Source organism: Mesitornis unicolor, unplaced genomic scaffold, assembly GCF_000695765.1.
Source record: "Mesitornis unicolor isolate BGI_N332 unplaced genomic scaffold, ASM69576v1 scaffold13678, whole genome shotgun sequence".
Classification (NCBI taxonomy): domain Eukaryota; kingdom Metazoa; phylum Chordata; class Aves; order Mesitornithiformes; family Mesitornithidae; genus Mesitornis; species Mesitornis unicolor.
This window is the reverse complement of record NW_010201229.1, coordinates 66,596-88,417: the sequence shown is the minus strand read 5'-3', so window position 1 is coordinate 88,417 and position 21,822 is coordinate 66,596. Positions and strand designations below refer to the sequence as shown.

Here is a 21,822-nt window from a genome sequence, read left to right as displayed (position 1 = left end):
AGAAGAGTTTTTTGGACCTTCTTGCAAGTTTCAGACTACTTAGCTTTAAATCTGTTAGCGTCCTTTCTAGTAGAGTAGCATGTGTTTTGACACAATTTGGGCTTTGATTTCTAAATCAGATTTCAGAGGCTTTGGGATTGAGGAAACCTGCATTTTTGCTGAAATGCAGACGTTAATACACATTTGCAGCCTGGGGCAGGTTAGGCATGGTACCCTATATGAAAGTACTGGGAGCAGCTTGGTTGTAAGTGTCTTTAACACGTAGGTCAGAATGTTTTTTCCTTTTTTAGTTACTGATGCTTTATAAAGAAGGCTTGAGGTGAATTTTTGTTGAAGTAGTGAATCTGTTTTTATAATGCATAAAATCTGAAGGTTACTTGGATGAAACAGAAAATGTGTCTGTCTGTTAGCTGTAAAGGAGACCTCTCTTTACTGTCAGAAGTTTCTTTAACCTTCAGCTGAAGGACTGGGGAGATACTAACCTCTCATTTACTACATTTTAAAGGGTACTCGGGTTGAATTTAAAGACTTAAAGCAGTATAAATAAACATTCTTAATATGGTTCTCTCTATGAATGATGCATGTATAAAGTCTGTAGGAAAAAGAGTGAAATGTGTAGTTTTTTGGTTTTTTCCGTCCCCTCCCTCTTCCTGTTGACTCTTGGTACAATGTTAAAAAGAAAATTATTGCATACCCCCTTTGTCCCTTCCTTTTTAGATCATGTTTAACTAAACCACCCATGAAGCAGAGCAAAATGGCAATAATGCTGCTCTTAGAAGGGTCCCCTCATAGGAATTGCACTGCACAACTCCTGTTGCTACTCTACCAGCTTGGCAGGTTGCTACCTGGAATTGAGGGCATAATATGCAATAAACTTGAATAATTTCATGCTGCTGGCTTGGCTTCTCTATAATTTGAGATAAGGGTATATTTAAGAGTTTATAGCTGGCTTAGGCATCTCTTGCCTTTTGACACAAGGTATGCCAGATCTCCATTTGGGTGGGGTAGCTTTTTAATTAAAACATGTATTTATTTTTTCATACCCTACTCAATTATCTTTTACTTAGGAAAGATATTGGATTTATGTTTTTGGAACCTGAGTTCTTATAACTTACAAAGATTTAGAGATGTTTTTGGCAGCGCTGGCTTCTCAGGCTTCGGTGCGTACCTGAACTGTCTGTGTGAGAATTTGTGTTACTTAATCCTGCGATTGGCCTCCAAGACAGGAAAGATTATGTTCAGCAGTTGCTGAAGAGCCAGCTAACACGCTGATTTGTTGGTAGAGACTCGACTGAGACCAACGAACTCGTCCCATTCAAGCAACTGAACTGCAGTCTGATACCAAAAGGTGGTTTTTCCTGACTGTTTTTGGTTAGATCTCCCCCCCCAAAAAAAATAGTTCCGATTTAGTTTTTGGACTTCTAAAATTAAAAAAGAGATCTATTTTTAACCAATTCTAATAGTGTTGATGTGCTGTGTAGAATTTTTGTAGAAAACTGTTTAGTGTTACTGGTAGAGGACACAGACACAGATCTAAGCAGTGGTTTGTACTTCTCTAAAATCACACAGGAGAGGCAATTGTATTCTGGTAATAGGGTCCTAATGTGTGACTCTTTCTGTCAAACTCTTATTAAAATGTTAGTACTGTTATTGTTCTGACCTGGGTCCCCTCCCTTACAGTTCTTGACTGGACTTCAGTCTTGACCGACCGGAAAAATGGAAGACTTCTGTCTTGCAGCCATGTACAGCCCTGGGGGTGCATCTGTGTCACACTGGTGTCTAGCTACACTACTCCTCAGTTTCTTTAAGCTGAGCCTTTCTGCTACTGCTTACCACTAAGTTATGTACTGGATCTCTGAGACACTTGGAAAAGCAAATTATTATTTTCTCAATGCATGTACATGGGTTTCCTTTCATTTTTAAAAAGAAAAGGGGGGAAGCTGAACCCAAAGTCTCAAAAGTTGAGTCTGAAGTGTAATAAGAAGCGGATTCTGTTTAACTGTGTTGGAGGATAAGATCAGTTCAGGATGTTTTGGAGTCTGTGGTGTGCTGCCTCTTTGCCTTTGAAGACAGAAAAAAATATGTGAAAATTAAATTTTACCGACACTTGAACTTGTTTGTGCTGCGTTTTTGAACAGCAGCAGAAACAGCCAAACTTCCAGTTTTGACCTGGATACAACAAAGCGTTCTTGTTGCAGTAAAACTCCAGTTTTTGTCCTGCCTCTTGATGCCTCAAGAACAGAGGCTAAGAAGTGGTAGAAGAAAGCACAAGCATCCTCTTGTCGGCTTGAACTGGTGACGGTGAACATACATGTGCTTTTCCCAGTGCTCTTTGTGTTTCTTCTGTTTACAACAATGCTTGTAAGGGGGGATAATATTGGAAGAGTGGAAAGAGCACTGCCAGGTTCTTTGTCTGAAAGCCCTGGCTTGAGTCCTTTTGAGATTTAATCTGTTCTTCATTCGAGAAGCTCAGTGTTTCTTGCATGTCTTGCAATGCTACAAATACAAAAAAGCTAGGAAAATTACTTCCCCCCCCCTTTCTTTTGTAAGCGTGCAGCATGTCTATATTCATATCAATAACTGCGTATGGAATCATTGTGTATTCTGTGCTGGAATATGATGATTTATTTTGGAGTATTTTACTGGTATGAACTCAGTCATGTAATTGCCAGTAAATTGCAAGTCGTAAACAGAACCCTCCGATGAGCTCTGATAAGAGCTTGGTGCTTAGCTTGAAATTGTATGGGGAGCTGCTGTGCTGGAAGCGTTAACACTCTTTACTGGGAGTATTGTTCAGATCACTTTTCCTGTGAAAATATGTGCTACAAAACTCTGTCTTGGTAGTAATTCTTAGCTGAACTGGAGACTAGGTACTAGCAGAGCTGACTGTATAGATGGCTTGAGGCCATATACAATATCACTAATGACTGTCAAAAACACACCTAAAACTTATTAGCTGAAAGAAAAATATGTGCTGTCACACTTGCCAGAACTTAAAGAAATAAACTATTGTACACCATAAGGAGAAGTTGTTAATCAGCTTCCAATTCAATATCTGCAATTTGCTGTTACCTTTGCTCAAATTCCTGGATATCCTTGAATATCCATGAGATCTGATTTGTCCAACAGCGTTTCCTATGAGTACAAATTCTGGAATAGTGGGAGCAGTGTATGTGATGATTTTATTTTTTTTTTAAATTGACATAAATGGTTATCTGATAAATGTGGTGAATGCTGCATGATCAGCATTATATTATCACGTCTCTTGCTTTTGTTTCTCATCTTGTATTCAAGGGAAGAAAAGAGTGAAGTCAACAGCGTTCTGTCATATGGTGCACATTTTGGTTTGCCACTGTTAAGTTTTCCTTCTCCCTCTTCATGCATGTGGAAGTGGGAAGGTTTCCCTTCTCCCCCTTTTCTAACATAAATCTATGAAATACTGTGCTCCTCAAGATTTTCTGGTGTTCCTGATCCTGACTGTGCCTTGTGCATATAAAAATGGTCTTTGAGATAGGTCTTGAAAAGTATAATAGGCACTTAGCAGACAGTGAGTTAAATGATTTGGGCAAAACTGTTACAGAAGGTGGTAGCAGATTGTCTTTATCGCAGGGCATTGCCGAGTGAGTGGCAGATTCTCTGCTGTACTCCTGGGGAGCGTAAGTAGAGGGAGCATAATTGAGAGTGGCTCCAAAGTACGCTATTCATTTTGCAGGGAAAAAATCCCTATCTGTGCCATCTTTATCCCCCCTTCCCTCCAAAGCTCTGTGTTGTAATGGAGAAATGTCCTTCCTTTGCCTTTCATTGTCTCCCATTTACTGTGGGGGTGTGTGAAGGGTTGCCAGCTGTGGTAGGGGTTGGCCTGGGTCATGGTCCATAGAGGTCCACTGTAGTGTGGTATTTTGTGTGTCTGCACTTCTGGCTTCAGTCAGCATCATGTTCACAGCAGTTTGGGGAGCAGGGGGTGATTCTTGCCTTCTGGGGTACTTTTCTACATTTGATATCTTCTCCTGTTCCAGTTATCAGAGACAGTAGGTTTTTTTTCTTGATAATTGCTCCATTTGGTACAGTTTTGTTGGGTTTTTTTAGTTTATGGTAGTATCCTGCAATTAGGATATAGAAATTTGACTTGTCATGTGTTCATTTTGTTTCCTTCCTTGGCTTTGTGCCTTGCAGATTTGAAATTTGCCCTATCTTTGAAAGGTGAATTTTGTGGAAAACCAAAGGAGGGTGTAAATACTGTATAGTAGAGCTGCTGAAAGAGGCAGGGAGAGAAGGGGTTAACTACAGGTGTGATGTACGGCCTAATCAAAAGCCTGTTGAAATTGGTAGAAAAAGAGTACTGGAGTGAATCTGGATCAAGGTCATTGGGGAAAGCACATCTCTCAGCTCGATGAGAAACAGGGTCAGGAAGCTCCTAAATGTGGACAGGAGGAGAAATTAGGAAATAAACTTTCTTGCTTATCCACAGAGCTGTGGTGGTTATAAAGACTTCCTTGGACTGTGTTTATTAATGAATTTTTTCCTAATTAGCTCTGGGTGTACATTGCCCTTCTGAAGTAAGCTGAGGAGTAAGGTCCTTTTGCCCAATTGGTTAACAAGACTAAAGAATTAAATGGGGAGCAGTTCTCAAGGCGAAAGCCAATGCCTTGTTTTTGTCATCTTTTTAGCTTGAACGAGGTAGCAGACTTTTCAGTTTTTCATTGAATGTTTGGATGTTACATAGCAAGGGAGGAAACAGCATCTCATCTTTATGTTCTTGTAGTAGAGCTCTAGGAACACATTAGCATTATGGAATGATTATATATAATCCATCACGTATGGTTTATGTTAATTGTCCTTTTTTATTTAGCGTCCTCTTGATGGGAGCAGGATGGAGAAAGAAACAGTGGAGTCTTCTGCTTTTCTTTTTTCTCTTCTCCCTGGTGTACGGGATGAAGGGCTGCAGGAGCTCAAGTTTAACAGCATGATGGGGCTGATGCCCAGAGTAGGAGACCACCTGAAGCTCCCTCTGTCTTGCTTTGGAATCTTAAATCTGAGTGTAATTTTTGGCTTGCTAGAGTGCAGTGTCTCCTCCACTGATCTGCATGTACAGAAGTATTCTTCTCTGATGCTGAATTCATCCCTCCTCTTTGCTTTCAAGCGCTGACTCTCTTCAGGATATGTGCTCTAAGAAACAAGATGGAATATATGCAGTAGAGGCTTCGTCTGTTGACTTTCTACGTGTTTTTCAACAGCCCCAGACATCCTGACACCATTGCTGTGGTGATACTTGGGAGAGTCTCTTGGGGGGAGAAGAAAGCTTTACACCCCAGTTGTGAGAAGTTCTGCAGTTGTAGCTTATTCATTTCTGTGAACTGCTTGTGCTCATTACGGTTAATTTTGTGACTGTGCTGTGGTCTGACTGCTGTTGTCATACACAGCCTTTGGCTGGAGCAGCAGAACTTGGAAGAAGAAGAACTTAAGAGTGAGGTGTCTGCAATTTAAAGTGACAGGGTACAGTGTCATATTTGTTGGTTATGGTGGCCTGAGTTTATACAGTATGATTTCAGAGGTTTAGCTGAGGTACATAAGAAGTTTAATCACCTTATACACATAAAAAGAGACCTTCTGCAAGGCCTTCATTGACTCCACGGGGTGAAAGTCAGCCAATTTAAGTGCTGTGGGCCAAAGCTTAGTGATACAAGAATTTTAAAAAGTAGGAATTTAAGGAGTTTGTAACGGCTTGCTCCAACACTGCAGTATGCTGCCTATTCTCTGTCATCTGTCTCCTGGTTATGCCAGTGTGACTATGGTGGGGACGCATAATGAGATGGTTCAAGATACTGGTCCAATCTGAAAACTCCAAAGGAAACCTGTAGTGCTGAGGCAAGAATGAGTGTCTTGGGGTTGGGAAGGTAGGAAGGGGGAGCAACACCTTAAAATAGTGCAGCCACTGAAGTACTCTTTTTGTTGAACCACTTAAATGTATGGAGTTACTCTGTATTAATCTGAACTGCTTCTGTCTCCCTGTAGCTGTGTTGTGTCTTGGTCTGTCCCTGTGAGTTTCTCTCAGGAGACAACACTTTAATTGTACTTTCAGCTTCAGCACTGGAGGAATGAGCAAAGTGACGTTTAGAGGATTAAGGTTGTAGGAGACAAGGAGAGAAGTCAGGGAAAGAAAGTTGTTGGTTTTTTAGTGTAAAAATCTTTTTAAAATGCTCAGAATATCTTTTTTTGGGAGAAGTTCAACCACTTCTTTCTTACGTTACACAAAACCCTTATTTTCCCCTAACGTTTTATCTGTAAACGTCATTTGGCCTTGACTGTATTTTTGTCTCAAGTCTTCTCTAGCAGGAGTGTTTGCAGTCCTTCCACACACAAATTTCTCTTAAATCTGTGTCACTTTAGGGGGATGAAGTGCTAAATTGATAGGAACAATGATCACCTTGGCTAGTGAAACTTGAAAGTGGTATAATGTGTAGCTAAATTTCTTGTGTTATCTTCAAGGAACAAAAGTTACCTCTAAGAAGTCTGGAGAGTATAAATTTGAGTAGAGGTTTTCTGCAATTGGATGGTAATTTTTTAATTTATTAGTTAAAGTAGATCGAGGTTATATTTCTACCTGATATTAATGTTACTGCATATAATGGAACTAGGTGGTATTATCTTCAACAATGATTTTATCCTAATCGATGGATTTAATTCTTGTATACAGTGCATAACCTGTATTGTAATAATACTGGCACATAACTGATAGAGATTTTGTGTTAATTTACCTCATTTGCCTTGAGGAGTTCCCAGGAGTCTTTAGTTACAGGCTCATTGCAGCAGGCATTGTAAAACAGAATAAAAAGACTTCATTGTATAGACTACATTCAATAGAAAAGAAAGACATGCATTACAGGTAATACTAAATATGACCTAAGTATTCATCTTAGCAATTTGTCATAATTTGAAGAGATAATACATTTAAGACTTTAAAGGCAGAGGTTAGTACTTAGTATGAACAATTTCTGAAAGTTAATTAAAAGTAATGTGTTAGATCTTTATATTTATTTATTTACTGCTGTATAGTTCTGAGTATTTGCGGTACTGGACTCATTTCTGCCATGAAAGTGAGAGCTTGGACAGGTAGAACCTGGCAACCCTGCTCACTCTTGTCTGCTTTCCTCTTGCAATTAATAATTGACTTCTTTTCACCGCCTTCAGTTTTGTAACGAAAGACGAAGGTTTGGTGAGAGTCGTGATCCTTTGCTGAACCTCCTGCCTCGCATATCCAAGGAGGTGAAGAGCAGATAGGGAGCTGTACTTGACATGGTTGCTCAAATCTTGCTGTATTGCAGAAGCAGATGTGAAGTGTGACTGCACGGAGACATTAGAGATCTGGACACGGGTGAATTTGCAGTAAGAGGCACATAATGAGTTGCTAAACTTTTTGGGGGACTAGTGAGTTGGGTTGGGCTGTGTGGTCAGAGGATCTGAAGCTTGGAGAAAAGAAATGGGGAGCTGAGGATTTGATGTTATTGTCATTTGGATGGTAGGAAGGGTTGTGTGACTGCTGTGTAAAGATGAAGAGCCTTTTAAATACGAACTCCTGATTTCAAGTGCACTTGAGTAGCCAGGCCACTTCAGCAGCTCCTGCTGTGTGTGTTGAGCTGGGACAGATGTTTGTGTGGCGATATGGGGATGGATCTGTTGGGTCAGAAGCGGCTTTTCTGCCTCACAGAGTTGCTTCTTGGCCGTATCAGTTCCTTGGTCTGGTTACTGCGTGAATGGCTGTGGTAGCACCATGGAGTACACTGCTTGTGCATAGAGGGCTGACCCTGTATTTGAAACCAGAATTGTTGGCTTAATCTTTTACATAATATGGAATCTGACTGATTTGTGTATGTTCTTACTAAAATAGTGGTATCTTAAAAAAATTAGATGGATAACTTTTGGTTATACCTCACACAGTATGTTGCAGGATTTGGTTGGTGGATTTTTAAAAGCTATTTCAGTACATCTGTGCCGTAGATTGAGGCTGAGAACCGATGACACAGTAATAAAATCAGATCTATAAAATCACATAAAATTCTGCTGAACTTTGATCATTAGCCATATTTCTAGAAATACATGTTTTCATAGCACCACAACTTCAATACCAGCTTAGAACAAAGTTCTGTTCTTGTCAAACTTCTTTGTCTTCAGGAATATGAATTCATCAGTACACTTCACTTGAAGTACAGAGCTATGCTGGATGGGGCATTTTAATTCTGTTATAGATTTAATTAAACAATACTACTAATACTACAGGATAATAATGTAAACAGGAAAATAATGAAATATATACGAATATGTACAAATATATATAAAACAATATAAAATCTTCCTCCCAACCCCCCCAGTGATGATAGCGTCACCAGAAGCTCTGCAGAACAGGGCACTGGAAAAGTCCCAGTGTGGACCCAGCAGCAGGTGGGAACAGGATGCAGGAGCTGGATTCAGGAACACACGGATCAGAATTGGAGGGAGACAAACTGGCAAGGTTCTGTGCAGCCTTTGGCCATTGCAGGAGAAGAAGAGTAGAGGGCAGAGAAGGGGTTGAGACGAAAGGGTCGAAACCCTCGTGATCCCTCAGTGTTATACTGAGTATGAGGTATGTGGGATGGTATATCTCATTGGTCAGTTTTGGGTCTGCTCCTCCCTGTAGGTGCAGATATGGCACCCATGGTGAGACAGTGGCCTTGTGGTTATCACTTGTAGCAGTACACACTATCTGGAAAAACATGCCGCTAGTTTCAACAAGCACATCCACTTAGAGACTGAGTTATAGATTTAATTAAACAATACTACTAATACTACAGGATAATAATGTAAACAGGAAAATAATGAAATATATACGAATATGTACAAATATATATAAAACAATATAAAATCTTCCTCCCAACCCCCCCAGTGATGATAGCGTCACCAGAAGCTCTGCAGAACAGGGCACTGGAAAAGTCCCAGTGTGGACCCAGCAGCAGGTGGGAACAGGATGCAGGAGCTGGATTCAGGAACACACGGATCAGAATTGGAGGGAGACAAACTGGCAAGGTTCTGTGCAGCCTTTGGCCATTGCAGGAGAAGAAGAGTAGAGGGCAGAGAAGGGGTTGAGACGAAAGGGTCGAAACCCTCGTGATCCCTCAGTGTTATACTGAGTATGAGGTATGTGGGATGGTATATCTCATTGGTCAGTTTTGGGTCTGCTCCTCCCTGTAGGTGCAGATATGGCACCCATGGTGAGACAGTGGCCTTGTGGTTATCACTTGTAGCAGTACACACTATCTGGAAAAACATGCCGCTAGTTTCAACAAGCACAGCCACTTAGAGACTGAGCTGAAAAGTAAAATCACTAAATAGAAAATTAGTTCTATTTAGCTCAAACCAGGACAAGCCATAAAAAATCTGGTTGGGTATTTTTCGTTTGGTGTTATCCAGATGTTTTTTGGAAAAAAAAAAGTTAGAAAAAAAGACTTAAAAAGTGGGAGGAAAAAATCAGCAAATAATAGCCATGTGCAAAATTCTGAGTATTTTTTGTTGTTTGTTTATGTGGTGCCTTCTATTATAGCAGTTGGGTACTCTGAATGTATCTGTCCATGTCTCCACTGTGAGATGGGAAGATGCAATGAGTCAGGCTTAGTAAAATTTTCTGTGGCCACTTAGGGAAATATATGAAATAGGAAGCGAATGGAGATCTTATCTAGCGCGATAATCCCCGGAGCATTCCCCTCTCTCAACTGACAAAGCTCACTCTGTTCCTTCTGCCACACTCATCTGTTCTCCACCCGCTCTGCGAGAAACGCTTCCTTAATTGTTTGGATTTAAGCTCATACATACTGACTTCAGAAAGAGCTGAACAGACATTTTGATAAAGAAGGCGCAGTGTCTCTGCGAGATGATGGAAACTCACTACAAGCCACTTGGCCAAGCTTTAACTCGTTTGAGGAATCTTTTGATGAAGTTTTTGTTGGGGAGAACAAAATTCAGTTTTTACAGTCAAGGCTGATGTTAGCTCTGATTTGCAAGACGTTGCTAATATGTATTATTACTCAACACTGAAGCATGTGTGGCAACTACGTATGAGTCTATTTAAGACGACATACCATGATTTTTTTTTTTTAGAATGTAAAATTGAGTTTTCAGTAACATAATCTGGTTTTAACTTCCATTCTTATATACTTTTCAAGAAACTTTATCTTCTTCAAGTTACCAGCTTCAAATGGTTCTGGTACTCGCTATGAAAATTAATTGCATACTGTTTAAACCTTGAGTGGGGTAGAAAGGCTTCTTCGACAGAATTAAGTATGCTGGTGAGAGCCAGATCTGACTGCAGTTTTCTCTAATGATGCAGTGGTGAATAAGGATATCCAAGTTTCCCATGTTTTCAATCATTCTGTTTATTTGTAGTATGTAAAAGTAACTTTTACTGGAGCAGGGTCTGAAGCAGCTATAAAGATGCAAAGAAAATCTGTTTGCAGTTCAGGCTAACCACAATTTTTTTAAAAAAGAAGTGAACAGTGAGTGTTATTGCTTGGACAAACTGGAGACCTTTTGAAGTGCTAACTCTCTTGGTTTGCTTCCATATCACACTTGAGGCTGAAAAACAAAGTGGTTTCTTTTTTCTCTTAAAAAGACCTCAAATGTAGGAGAAATAAGCTAGATCTGTTACTCTGTTAGATGTAGCCTTAGGTTTGATCCTTCAGTTCATCTACTTGTGGCATGGCTGATTTGCCTCTCTTACAAGCAGCAGAGAGGGTTGTGTTCTCCCAAATCTGAAACAAGATCAGGCTATTCCCAGCCATGGCTCAGGTGTGCAGGTAACAGCTGCAGAAATGCGGGTTAGCAGCTTGACCTTGGCAGTCGGAATGGCACTCAGTACATGGAGATCTCATCTTTTATTTCAGGCTTAATTCAGGTCCCGAGGATTGTTTACTTACACATCACGCCACCGAGTTGCTCATACTCCAAGTTCTGGCTTGGTGACAGTTTTTGGTTGTGGGTGTACTCTGCAACTTTAAGAAGATGCAGTGAGGAAGGACACAAATTGTAATTTTTGTTTTCTATGGGTTGTGACTAGAAATGGCTATGGACATGTATGGTTAACTCTCTTATTTGTACAGTATTTAGCAAATAAGTATTTTAATCAGGCCTGGACACTCTATAAAAAACCCAAAGACTAATCAACCTAGTTGTTGGTGTACATTTTTGAGCTATGGACAACACTGTTTTACGGTTTGTCACCTGCCCGTGTCTACATTTTCTTTCATGATAAGCATGCTAGGAAGTGAGAGGTCTTTGACAGATCACTGAAAATATATTGCATTTGACTGCTGCCTGAGACTTCTCTGCACAGATGGATCGCAGTAGTCAACCCAAATCTAAAGAAGATTTAACGAAGCAGAAAGACCTCACTTACCTCCTACAGAATTAAGTGATGCTGGTTTTGTTTGCTCCTTTATAGGCATATCACTAAGCATTAAGCATATCCCCACAGTATTTTGCTGTTTAGCTTGCTCATTTTGAGCTGGCTGACTGTAGTGCTGCACTGCTGTATTTGCCCGGTCTTTGATAACTGAGATGAAAAAGTTTTAAAGATTGATATTGATTTAAAAACCCTAGCACAGCATGTCACAGAAGATCATTTCACGCAGTAATCTTGGCGTGGGAGGGCTGGTGAACCCTGTTAATCAGCAGTGGAGGGGACAGACTCATACACATGCAGGGACCGTCGAAAGACGCTTATGTGCTGTTGTCTGCCATATAATAATTTTGCTCACAGTAGGATCCGATCACAGTAGCTCCATATTTTCTGGACCTCCTATGTTAACAAAGTTGTTCTACAAGGTTGTTTTGGACAATTAAACAAGAAACAAAATCTGCATTGTAGATATGCTTAAAAAGAAGTTTGGATGGAGAAGGTAGCTTGAAAGACTGCCTGAAATAACTTCAGGTGTTTCACAAATAAGTGAGAGATGGGTAAGAGGACCTAGTGCTTCTCTCTATTCATGACTTAGGTGCAGTGGTATCATATGTGGGGCTGTTTCTTTATCAGCCATACAAGCCTATAGTACTCTTCCTTTGTTCCTACTGGGCTGAAGGCAAATTTTGTTTACTGGGCTATTGGGGAAGAAACAGAAGTGTGGGAGCAGAGTGCAGCTGCTTGGCCCAGTGAACGTAGTCTGTGATCTCCGGATGGGGTATGCTTGGATGGCTCTGCAGCTATGGGGCTAGAAATACTTAAGGAGAATCATGAAGCTTTCTTGGTGAAGCTGGATGCACACACAGTGAGAGTGTAGGTGTGACTCCGGAGTAGTAAAAACTGTGCCAGGATCTTACCTTTCCTTCGGATAAACGGGGAAGGCTTTGGATGGTTTTGTTGTGTGTGTTGGAAAATGCTGTAGAAGTGTGTAATTTGTGGCTGTTAGTGGAGCACTTTTTTGGAGGTGGGACTTTGCCCCTTCTGCTTGAGGTGGGATTGTGGATGTGTCCCACCTTTACAGAGTCTCATATGACTGTGTGTAGTCTGTAGTCAGCAGCTGGTGTATCCTTCTCTTGAGTTCCTCTATGTGGAAGAGTATGGGCCAGCTGAAACGGTTTCCTTTAAAGGCTTCCAGGAAAACTTAATCAAATAATTTTAGGTATTTTTCTGTGGACCTAGACTTTGAAGGCCTCATCTGTCTGAATGTGTTTTTATTACAAGGCTTGCCTATGGAATTACTGTCAGTGATTTTGCTGAGAATGTGGCACTTAGATCTTAGCACTTCACAGCACTGTTGTTATTAAGAAAGATTATTGCAATAGTAATTGTAATAGTCCTGTATTTATAGTATATTAATGACAGGAAATGTGGTACTGTCCTAAGTTACCAATGATGTAATGGATTAAAGCACCTCCTATCTCTTCTTACTCTTGTTATTAATGAAATGCCTTTTTCTGGCTGCTCTTGTACTGGCTGTGCTACTTGGGCTCCTTGTGAGATATTCAAAGCAAGTTCTGTAGGAGACGTGAGAACACCAGCAATTTCATTTCTTCTGATGAGAACTTTTTATTTATTTGTCCGAGTAAAATCTAATGTTAAAAAATAACAAATTGAAGGAGAAAAATGTGCTCTCCTTGTTTTGAGTTTGTGTGTGAATCTTCTGGACTAAATAACTTGCATGAGGTCATGGAGGACAGGAATCTGTGCCTCAGGTTGACCTTTACTGACCCTCTGTTCTAAAAGGTATTTTACAGCATCTGTACCATTTCTGTTTCGTTAAGTAATTAAAAGGATGATTTTTTGATAGTGAGGAAGTCTTAAGAATGTTTCCTAACACTGTTAATGTATGTAAGCAGTTTTCAAGCCTTTGTCAGTATTGTGATAGAAGAATTAATATCGTCAGTGATGAAAGTTTTTATGTGATGTCATGCCGAAGAGGGTTCCTGAGACCACGTTCAGATGATGCCAAGTAAGCTTTGTTGTAGTCGTGTTTAAAAGATGGTATGAGATTGTGTGAGAGGCTGAGCCGATGACACGGATGGAGATGTTGCTGTCACAAGAGGAGGACGCGGAGCAGGTGACTGGCGACTGCCAGGGCGTGCACAGTCTCCACCACATGAGTGGTGCTGATTGCAAAGCCCCAGACAGCTTATCTGGAGAAGCTGCTTTCTGACATCTGCCTGTTACAGTAGATGCTCTCTTACCATTAGTTTGATAATTTCCTTCTGTTTCTGTGTATGGTTTCTTTCCTGCTTTTATTTTTTGTCTCATTTTTCATCTTAACAGCAAGTCACACAAAAAGAGAGAAAGCAGCTTGTGTTAGGTATCCCAAGTTTGAGGGCACGAGCTTCAAACTGATGAAATCTCAGAAGGAATAATTCGGAAAAGGAAGAGGTTTAGCCATAAGAAGCCCAAATTGGACAGATCGGCACAGTATGGCATTCATAGAAGTGTTGTTCATGTGATGCATGTAGTCCTTAAAATCCCAAAAAAGTAGAAGTTTAGCAGAACAGCAGACCTCTGTTAGAATATGACACTTAAAACATTAGGGTGTAAGATTCAAACAGCAGTGAAGTTGACTTTTTAGAAGGGGAGAAACGAAGTTGGAAGTATTAACAAGTTGAGAGTTCCCTTCTGATTTTAGTGAATGTTTCGGTAATGCTCTTGTGGACATCAAGTTGCATGAACCAAGGCTGTGACACAAAGATGCCTTTGAGTTAGCAGGGAGGGGTTTTGGAGACACGCGGTGGGATGGGGGGTTTTTGTCTGTTCTGTAGCCTACATGTACAAATGGATGGTAGAGACCCAGATATAACCAGGGAGCCTTTCTGAAAGACCCTAATGGTAGAGTCAGAGCCTTCTGTATATAACATACATATTAATTTAAGGGAAAAAAAAATGAAATCTTGAGAGGCAGATGGGAAAAGAGCATGATGCCAGACATCGCCTGCATTTCCTCATTTGTATGCCTACTTTCCTGGGTGATCTTCTACTTGAACAAAACTTTTAAGTGCAAAACCAGGCTTTAATTCTGAGTGGGTTCAGCTGAATGTGGCAAGCACAAAACATGGCTAAGTGAGAAAGCAGAATGCAGGCAGATCTTCCAGGAAGTCTCCGGAGTCAGGGTTTTCTGTTTCCTGGAAAAGTGTGAGCATTGTCTTAACATTTGCTTAAAGGAAGGAGTCTCTCCAGGTGGCTTTATTCAGTTTGTTTTCAGGAAGAGAAAACCACAAGGTGTTTCAGAAATGAAATGCTTTTGTCATCTGTTTATCGATTTGATTTATTTTGTATTTAAAAAAAGAAGGCAGTGTATATGCATGTGCCTGTTCATTACCATATATTTCTTAATGCGTCTATTGATGCGTCAGCCTTTTACAGAGGGACCAGCCAGGGTACCCAGACAATTTTGCAGCTGTGGTCCAGTCTTTGAGGATGAATCACGATTCCACACACTGAATAATAGACTGAAGTATATAGGAGAGCCTTTCTGAAATGCATTTACTTAGGAGTTGGTTATGTAAATGTAGTTGATCACACGTGGTATTCCAAAAGAGAGATTCTGGCTGACAAATGTTTTTGGTCAAGTTTCATTCTAGGTAATATAAAAGTCCTAAGGGATGAAGTTGGAGACTCATGTTGTACTCGTATAGAGTGGACTTGTTCTGATTTTCTATCTTTTAAAACAAAGCAGACGGAGGAAAAAAAACCACCATGTGTTGTCTTGCTGTGATGGTTTTCAGCTAAAAGTGTCACTGGAGTAGTCAGGAAGAGAGTACGGAGCGGATGTCTTAGAGCGTGCTGGTGCCAGTTCTTTCACAGGTTCCCGTAGGTCCTTTTCACTGGAGTATCTTGGTTTGAGCTTTGATCAGTTGTATCTTGAGTGTTTTCTAATAGAGATGTTTTCTAGAGTGAAATGTGGGCTCTCATTGTCATACCCACAGTGGATCCAAGTGTGGTTTGCAAGTGTTGCAGGGTTCTTGTTGTTCCATCCTTAAACATGGTAGCAGAGTACTTGTTTACTCCTGGTATTAGCCATAGAGAATAGCTGGAGGGTGAGGATTGTTATCCTTCGCTTTGCAAAATATTGTTGGAAGTTTGTTTCTTCAGGGGCACATAAACAGACTCAGTAAATGACTGTGGGGAAATATTAATGCTGAAAATGCATTCTAACTGGCAGTAGGCTACTTTTGGTTTTTTTTGGAAGTAAGTGATTCCTTTGATTTGCACTGCCTAGAAGGCTGGAAAGTTACAAGGAGAGGGGATACACGTTGATGTACTAGAAAACAGGAGACACATAGTAAATTTTAATTACTATTAAACCAGTGAAGTGGAGCAGTGGTATTGATGTGACTGGGAGATGCGGATGCTATACCTTTTTTCTCTTTTTCTCTCTTTAGGAGGGCTTTCGAGCTGCCACTCTGCTGCTGAACAGCATGCAGTCCTTTCGGGAGCAAAGTAGTTACCACGGAAACCAGCAGAGCTACCCGCAGGAAGTGCACGGCTCATCCCGACTGGAAGAGTTCAGCCCTCGCCAGCAGGCCCAGATGTTCCAGAGCTTCGGAGGAGGCGCTGGCAGTGGACGTCGTGGAGCAGCAGGAGCCTCTACAGCAATGCCTGGTGAGAGCTCTGGCCATCAGAGCTACCAAGGTTTCAGAAAAGAAGCAGGAGAATTTTACTATATGGCTGCCAACAAAGATCCAGTGGCGTCAGGAGGGCAGCAGCCACCTCAGCGCAGGCCTTCTGGACCAGTACAGAGCTATGGGCCGCCCCAGGGGAGTAGCTTTGGGAGTCAGTATGGGAGTGAGGGACATGTGGGCCAGTTTCAAACACAGCATTCGACTCTTGGGGGTGTATCCCACTATCAACAGGATTATACTGGTCCTTTTTCTCCAGGGAGTGCCCAATATCAGCAGCAGGCTTCCAGCCAGCAGCAGCAGGTGCAGCAGCTGAGGCAGCAGATCTACCAGTCTCATCAGCCTTTACCCCAGGCTTCCAGCCAGTCTGCTTCTGGCACTTCACACTTGCAGCCCATGCAGCGTCCATCCACCCTGCCTTCCTCTGCTTCTGGGTACCAGCTACGAGTGGGTCAGTTCAGCCAACACTATCAGCCACCTTCGTCGTCTTCCCTTCCCCGCAGCGTTTTGGCCAGTCGGGGCAGAATTACGATGGGAGCTACAGTGTGAATTCTGGGTCGCAGTATGAAAGCCATGCTGTAGGTTCCAATGCCCAGGCGTACGGGACCCAGTCAAACTACAGCTTTCAGACTCAGCCGATGAAAAGCTTTGAGCAGTCTAAGCTGCCCCAGAGCGGACAGCAGGGGCAACAGCAACAGCACCCACCTCAGCACGTAATGCAGTATTCAAATGCTGCCACCAAACTCTCTCTTCAAAGTCAAGTGGGCCAGTACAGCCAGACTGAAGTTCCTGTAAGGTCACCAATGCAGTTCCACCAAAACTTCAGTCCGATCTCTAATCCGTCTCCTGCTGCTTCTGTGGTTCAGTCTCCAAGCTGCAGCTCTACCCCTTCTCCGCTCATGCCAGGTGGAGAAAATCTCCAGTGTGGGCAAGGCAACATGTCCATGGGCTCTAGAAACCGAATCTTGCAGATGATGCCTCAGCTTAGTCCTACACCATCTATGATGTCAAGTCCCAATGCTCATGCAGGGGGATTCAAAGGATTCGGGCTGGAAGGACTGCAAGAAAAAAGGCTGACAGATCCAGGGCTGAGCAGTCTGAGTGCTCTAAGTTCTCAAGTGGCCAATCTGCCTAACACAGTCCAGCACATGTTGCTCTCAGATGCATTGGCACCTCAGAAAAAAAGTTCCAAAAGGTCGTCATCTTCAAAGAAGGCTGACAGCTGCACCAACTCAGAAGGCTCCTCCCAGGCAGAGGAGCAACTCAAGTCTCCCCTGGCAGAGTCCCTTGATGGTGGCTGTTCCAGTAGTTCAGAGGATCATGGGGAAAGGGTGAGACAGCTGAGTGGACAGAGCACCAGCTCAGACACCACTTACAAAGGGGGGAATTTAGAGAGATCCAGCTCCTCACCAGCACAAAGCGCTCAGAATGAGCCATCAAAACTCAGCAGCAGCCCCGCAGCTAGGGAAGATGCAGCTTCCCCTGATGGGAAGGAAGCTGTTGTGGCTGTGGAAAATGCCCCAAAAGTGAATGAAAAGGCAGTTGGGGTGATTGTCTCCCGGGAAGCCATGACAGGAAGAGTGGAAAAGTCAGGTGGACAAGATAAAGCTGCACAAGATGATGCTTCCACAGCCACACAGGCACCAGCTAGTGCTAGTGGAGCGAAAGAAGCTGGGCATGCAGGGACACAGCCAGAAACTCAAGGGGGAAGTAAAGGGAGCAAGAGTGGAGATAACACTAATCATAATGGAGAGGGGAACAGCCAGCCTGGTCATGCAGCTGTTGGGCCAAATTTTCCTGCAAGAACAGAACCTTCCAAATCTCCTGGCAGTTTAAGGTACAGTTACAAGGATAATATAGCAGCTGGTTTACAGAGAAGTATTGGTGGGTTTCCACAGTATCCTTCTGGTCAAGAAAAAGGAGATTTTCAGGGGCACAGTGAGCGCAAAGGCCGGAATGAGAAGTTTCCTAGCCTCCTGCAAGAGGTCTTGCAGGGTTACCACCATCACCCAGACAGAAGGTATTCTAGGAATGCACAGGAGCATTCTGGGATGGCTGGGAGTTTGGAGGGAGCCATGAGGCCCAACATCTTAATTAGTCAAACCAATGAATTGACCAATAGAGGCCTCTTAAATAAAAGCATGGGGTCTCTCCTCGAAGGCCCTCACTGGGGTCCCTGGGATAGGAAGTCTAGCAGCGCAGCCCCTGACATGAAGCAGATCAATCTGGCTGATTACCCTCTTGCTAGAAAGTTTGATGTGGAGTCTCAGGCTTCTGCCCATGAAGGGGGAGGGCTCTCAGAGAGGAGGTCAGTGATCTGTGACATATCTCCATTAAGGCAACTTGTCAGGGATCCTGGCCCTCACCCAATGGGGCACATGGGTCCTGAGGCCAGAGGTGGAAGGAGTGAACGCCTTGCCCCTGGCTTGAGCCAGTCAGTAATACTCCCTGGTGGTTTGGTATCCATGGAAACAAAGATGAAAGCTCACAGTGGGCAAATAAAAGAAGAAGACTTTGAACAGGCAAAGGGCTCAGCTAGTCTCAATAATAAAAAAACAGGAGACCATTGTCATCCTGGTGGCATCAAGCATGAATCTTTCCGAGGCAACGCTAGCCCTGGAGCTGCAATCTCTGATGCCACTCCAGACTACATTCCCCAGCAGGACAGCAGATCAGCACCAATGAGACGAGGACCTGGCAGAACTGGAAGCAGCAGGGGTAAATCACCTTCTCAATTTCAGGACCTCGCTGATAAGCTGAAAATGTCACCAGGCAGAAGCAGAGGCCCAGGGGCAGATCTGCATCACATGAACCCGCACATGACACTATCTGAAAGAGTTAACAGGGGTTCCTTGCATTCTGTTTACCCTCAGAATTCAGAAGGCCCGTCTTTGGCTTCGGCATATCACACAAACGCTAGGCCTCATGCTTTCGGTGACCCTAACCAGAGTTTAAATTCCCAGTATCATTACAAGAGACAGATCTACCAGCAACAGCAAGAGGAATACAAAGAATGGGCAAGCAGCACTGCTCAGGGTGTGATCGCTGCAGCTCAGCACAGGCAGGAAGGAGCAAGAAAGAGCCCCAGACAACAGCAGTTTCTGGAAAGAGTAAGGAGTCCATTAAAAAATGACAAGGATGGAATGATGTACCTTCAAGGCTCTTACCATGATACTGGAAGCCAGGAACCTGGGCGCTGCGTTATGGGGAGTGACAGTTCTCAGAGCAAATGCACCGAACTGAAGCATGGTAACCAGAAGCTGCAGCATCATGAATCTGGCTGGGACCTCTCTCGGCAAACTTCTCCTGCCAAAAGCAGTGGCCCTCTTGGAGCAGCCAACCAAAAAAGATTTTGCCCTCAAGAAAGCGATGGGTATCGACGAGAGGAATCTGCAGATTTGCCCAAGCCTAGCAATGCCATGCTCAGGCTCCCTGGCCACGAAGACCAGTCTCCTCAAAATCCATTAATTATGAGGAGGAGAGTCCGCTCTTTCATCTCGCCTATCCCTACCAAAAGACAGCCGCAGGACATGAAGAACAGTGGCAGCGATGATAAAGGGCGACTGATGGCTTCGGCAAAAGAAGGATTGGATAAAACGTACAACTCCTACGCCCATTCATCTCAAAGCCAAGATGTTGGCAAGTCAGTCGCAAAGGGAGATTCCTTCAAGGACCTGCCAAGTCCTGATAGCAGGAATTGCCCTGCTGTTTCCCTCACAAGCCCGGCTAAGACCAAAATATTGCCCCCAAGAAAGGGGCGAGGTTTAAAACTGGAAGCTATTGTTCAAAAAATTACATCTCCCAACATTAGGAGAAGTGTTTCTACCAACAGTACTGAAACTGGTGCAGATGCTGTCACTCTTGACGACATCCTGTCCCTTAAGAGTGGACCTGAAGGAGGGACTGTGACTGGACACGGACCAGATGCTGAGAAGAGAAAAGGAGAGATGTTGTCGGATCAAGTGGGGCCAGTGAGCCAGGATACAACTGGTGAAATAACTCTTCCAAGGGCTTCAGAAGAGTGGCAAAGCAGTGAGGACGATAAAACAAAGAAAGAGGCTCCTGAAACTGCCAGCATTGGTAAAGAGGGAGCAGGATCTGGTGCAGCACCACCACCTTCTCAGAAGTCAGGTGGCCAGGGGAGGTCTGATGGATCTGTAAGCGGAGCTGGAACTCTGGCCTTTTCTGACTCAAAAACAATTTCCCCTTCCAGTGTGTTTACTTCTGAACTAAATCCAAAGTCTGAGGAGAAAGACGGAGACGTGACAAACATTTCACCCAAGCCAGATGGTTTCCCTCCAAAGGGATATTTTCCCTCTGGGAAGAAAAAGGGGAGGCCAATTGGGAGCGTGAACAAGCAGAAGAAGCAGCAGCAGCAGCAACAACAGCAGCAGCAGCAGCAACAGCAACAACTGCCACCGCCTCCGCCACCCCCACCGGCGCCTTCCCAGTCTTCGGAAGGGGTCGGTGGTGGTGAGCCAAAGCCGAAGAGGCAGAGGAGGGAGAGGCGAAAACCGGCGGCGCAGCCACGGAAGCGGAAGCCCAGGCGGGCTGCTCCGATTGTGGAGCCTCAAGAACCAGAGATCAAGCTGAAATACGCTACCCAGTCTGTAGATAAAACTGACTCCAAGAATAAGTCCTTTTTCCCTTATATTCATGTAGTAAACAAGTGTGAATTAGGCGCTGTGTGCACAATCATTAACGCAGAGGAAGAGGAGCAGAACAAATTGGTGAGGGGTCGTAAAGGACAGAGGTCTTCAACACCTCCTCCTAGCAACGCGGAGAGCAAAGTGCTGCCCACCTCAACTTTCATGCTGCAGGGCCCTGTCGTAACAGAGTCCTCTGTCTTGGGGCATCTCGTTTGCTGCCTGTGTGGCAAATGGGCCAGCTACCGTAACATGGGCGACCTCTTCGGTCCTTTCTACCCCCAGGATTACGCAGCCACCTTGCCCAAGAACCCGCCTCCAAAGAGGGCCACGGAAATGCAGAGCAAGGTTAAGGTACGGCACAAAAGTGCTTCTAATGGTTCCAAGACAGATACGGAGGAGGAGGAGGAACAGCAACAGCAGAAGGAACAAAGAAGCCTCGCTGCTCATCCCCGCTTTAAGAGGCGGCACCGCTCTGAGGACTGTGGTGGAGCCTCTCGGTCACTTTCAAGGGGAGCTTCTTGTAAAAAAGCAACCACTGAGGGTGGCAGTGGTGGTGAAAAGACTCCTTTGGACTCAAAACCCTCTATGCCCACTTCAGAAGGTGGCACTGAGCTGGAGTTACAAATTCCTGAACTACCTCTTGACAGCAATGAATTTTGGGTCCATGAGGGTTGTATTCTCTGGGCCAATGGGATCTACCTGGTCTGTGGCAGGCTCTATGGGCTGCAGGAAGCTGTGGAGATTGCGAGAGAGATGGTGAGTACCTGACCTTGCTATACAAAATCATTTGGTTTTATTTGCAATATGTGTACCATTTGAAATCCCGCTTCTCCTTCTTGTTCTCTCACGTCTTAAGCTATCATCTTTCATCTTAAATAAATCTGTAGTGATGTCCTCTTGGTGGCCTTGCTTAGATCTCACCCACATGTGATTAGACAGATTTCTTGGGCATCAAAAAGCTGGATGCTTATTACCTACTAAAAGTTCTGGATGTCCAAAAGCTTTCTTATTACTCAGTGACCTTTTTTTTTCCTCCTTACTCTATGCTATTAGATAT

At 43.4% G+C, this 21,822-nt stretch overlaps 1 protein-coding gene across 1 annotated transcript in view; it reads left to right on the top strand.

The window, feature by feature from the left end:
* Positions 1 to 15,883: 15,883 nt before the first annotated feature.
* TCF20 (transcription factor 20 (AR1)) overlaps positions 15,884 to 21,822 on the top strand; it is a 44,398-nt gene continuing 38,459 nt past the window's right edge. The window contains 2 exon segments of the mRNA XM_010190005.1: positions 15,884 to 16,600; positions 16,603 to 21,521. Of these exon segments, the coding sequence (XP_010188307.1) occupies positions 15,916 to 16,600; positions 16,603 to 21,521 (5,604 nt within the window). The 5' untranslated portion in view covers positions 15,884 to 15,915.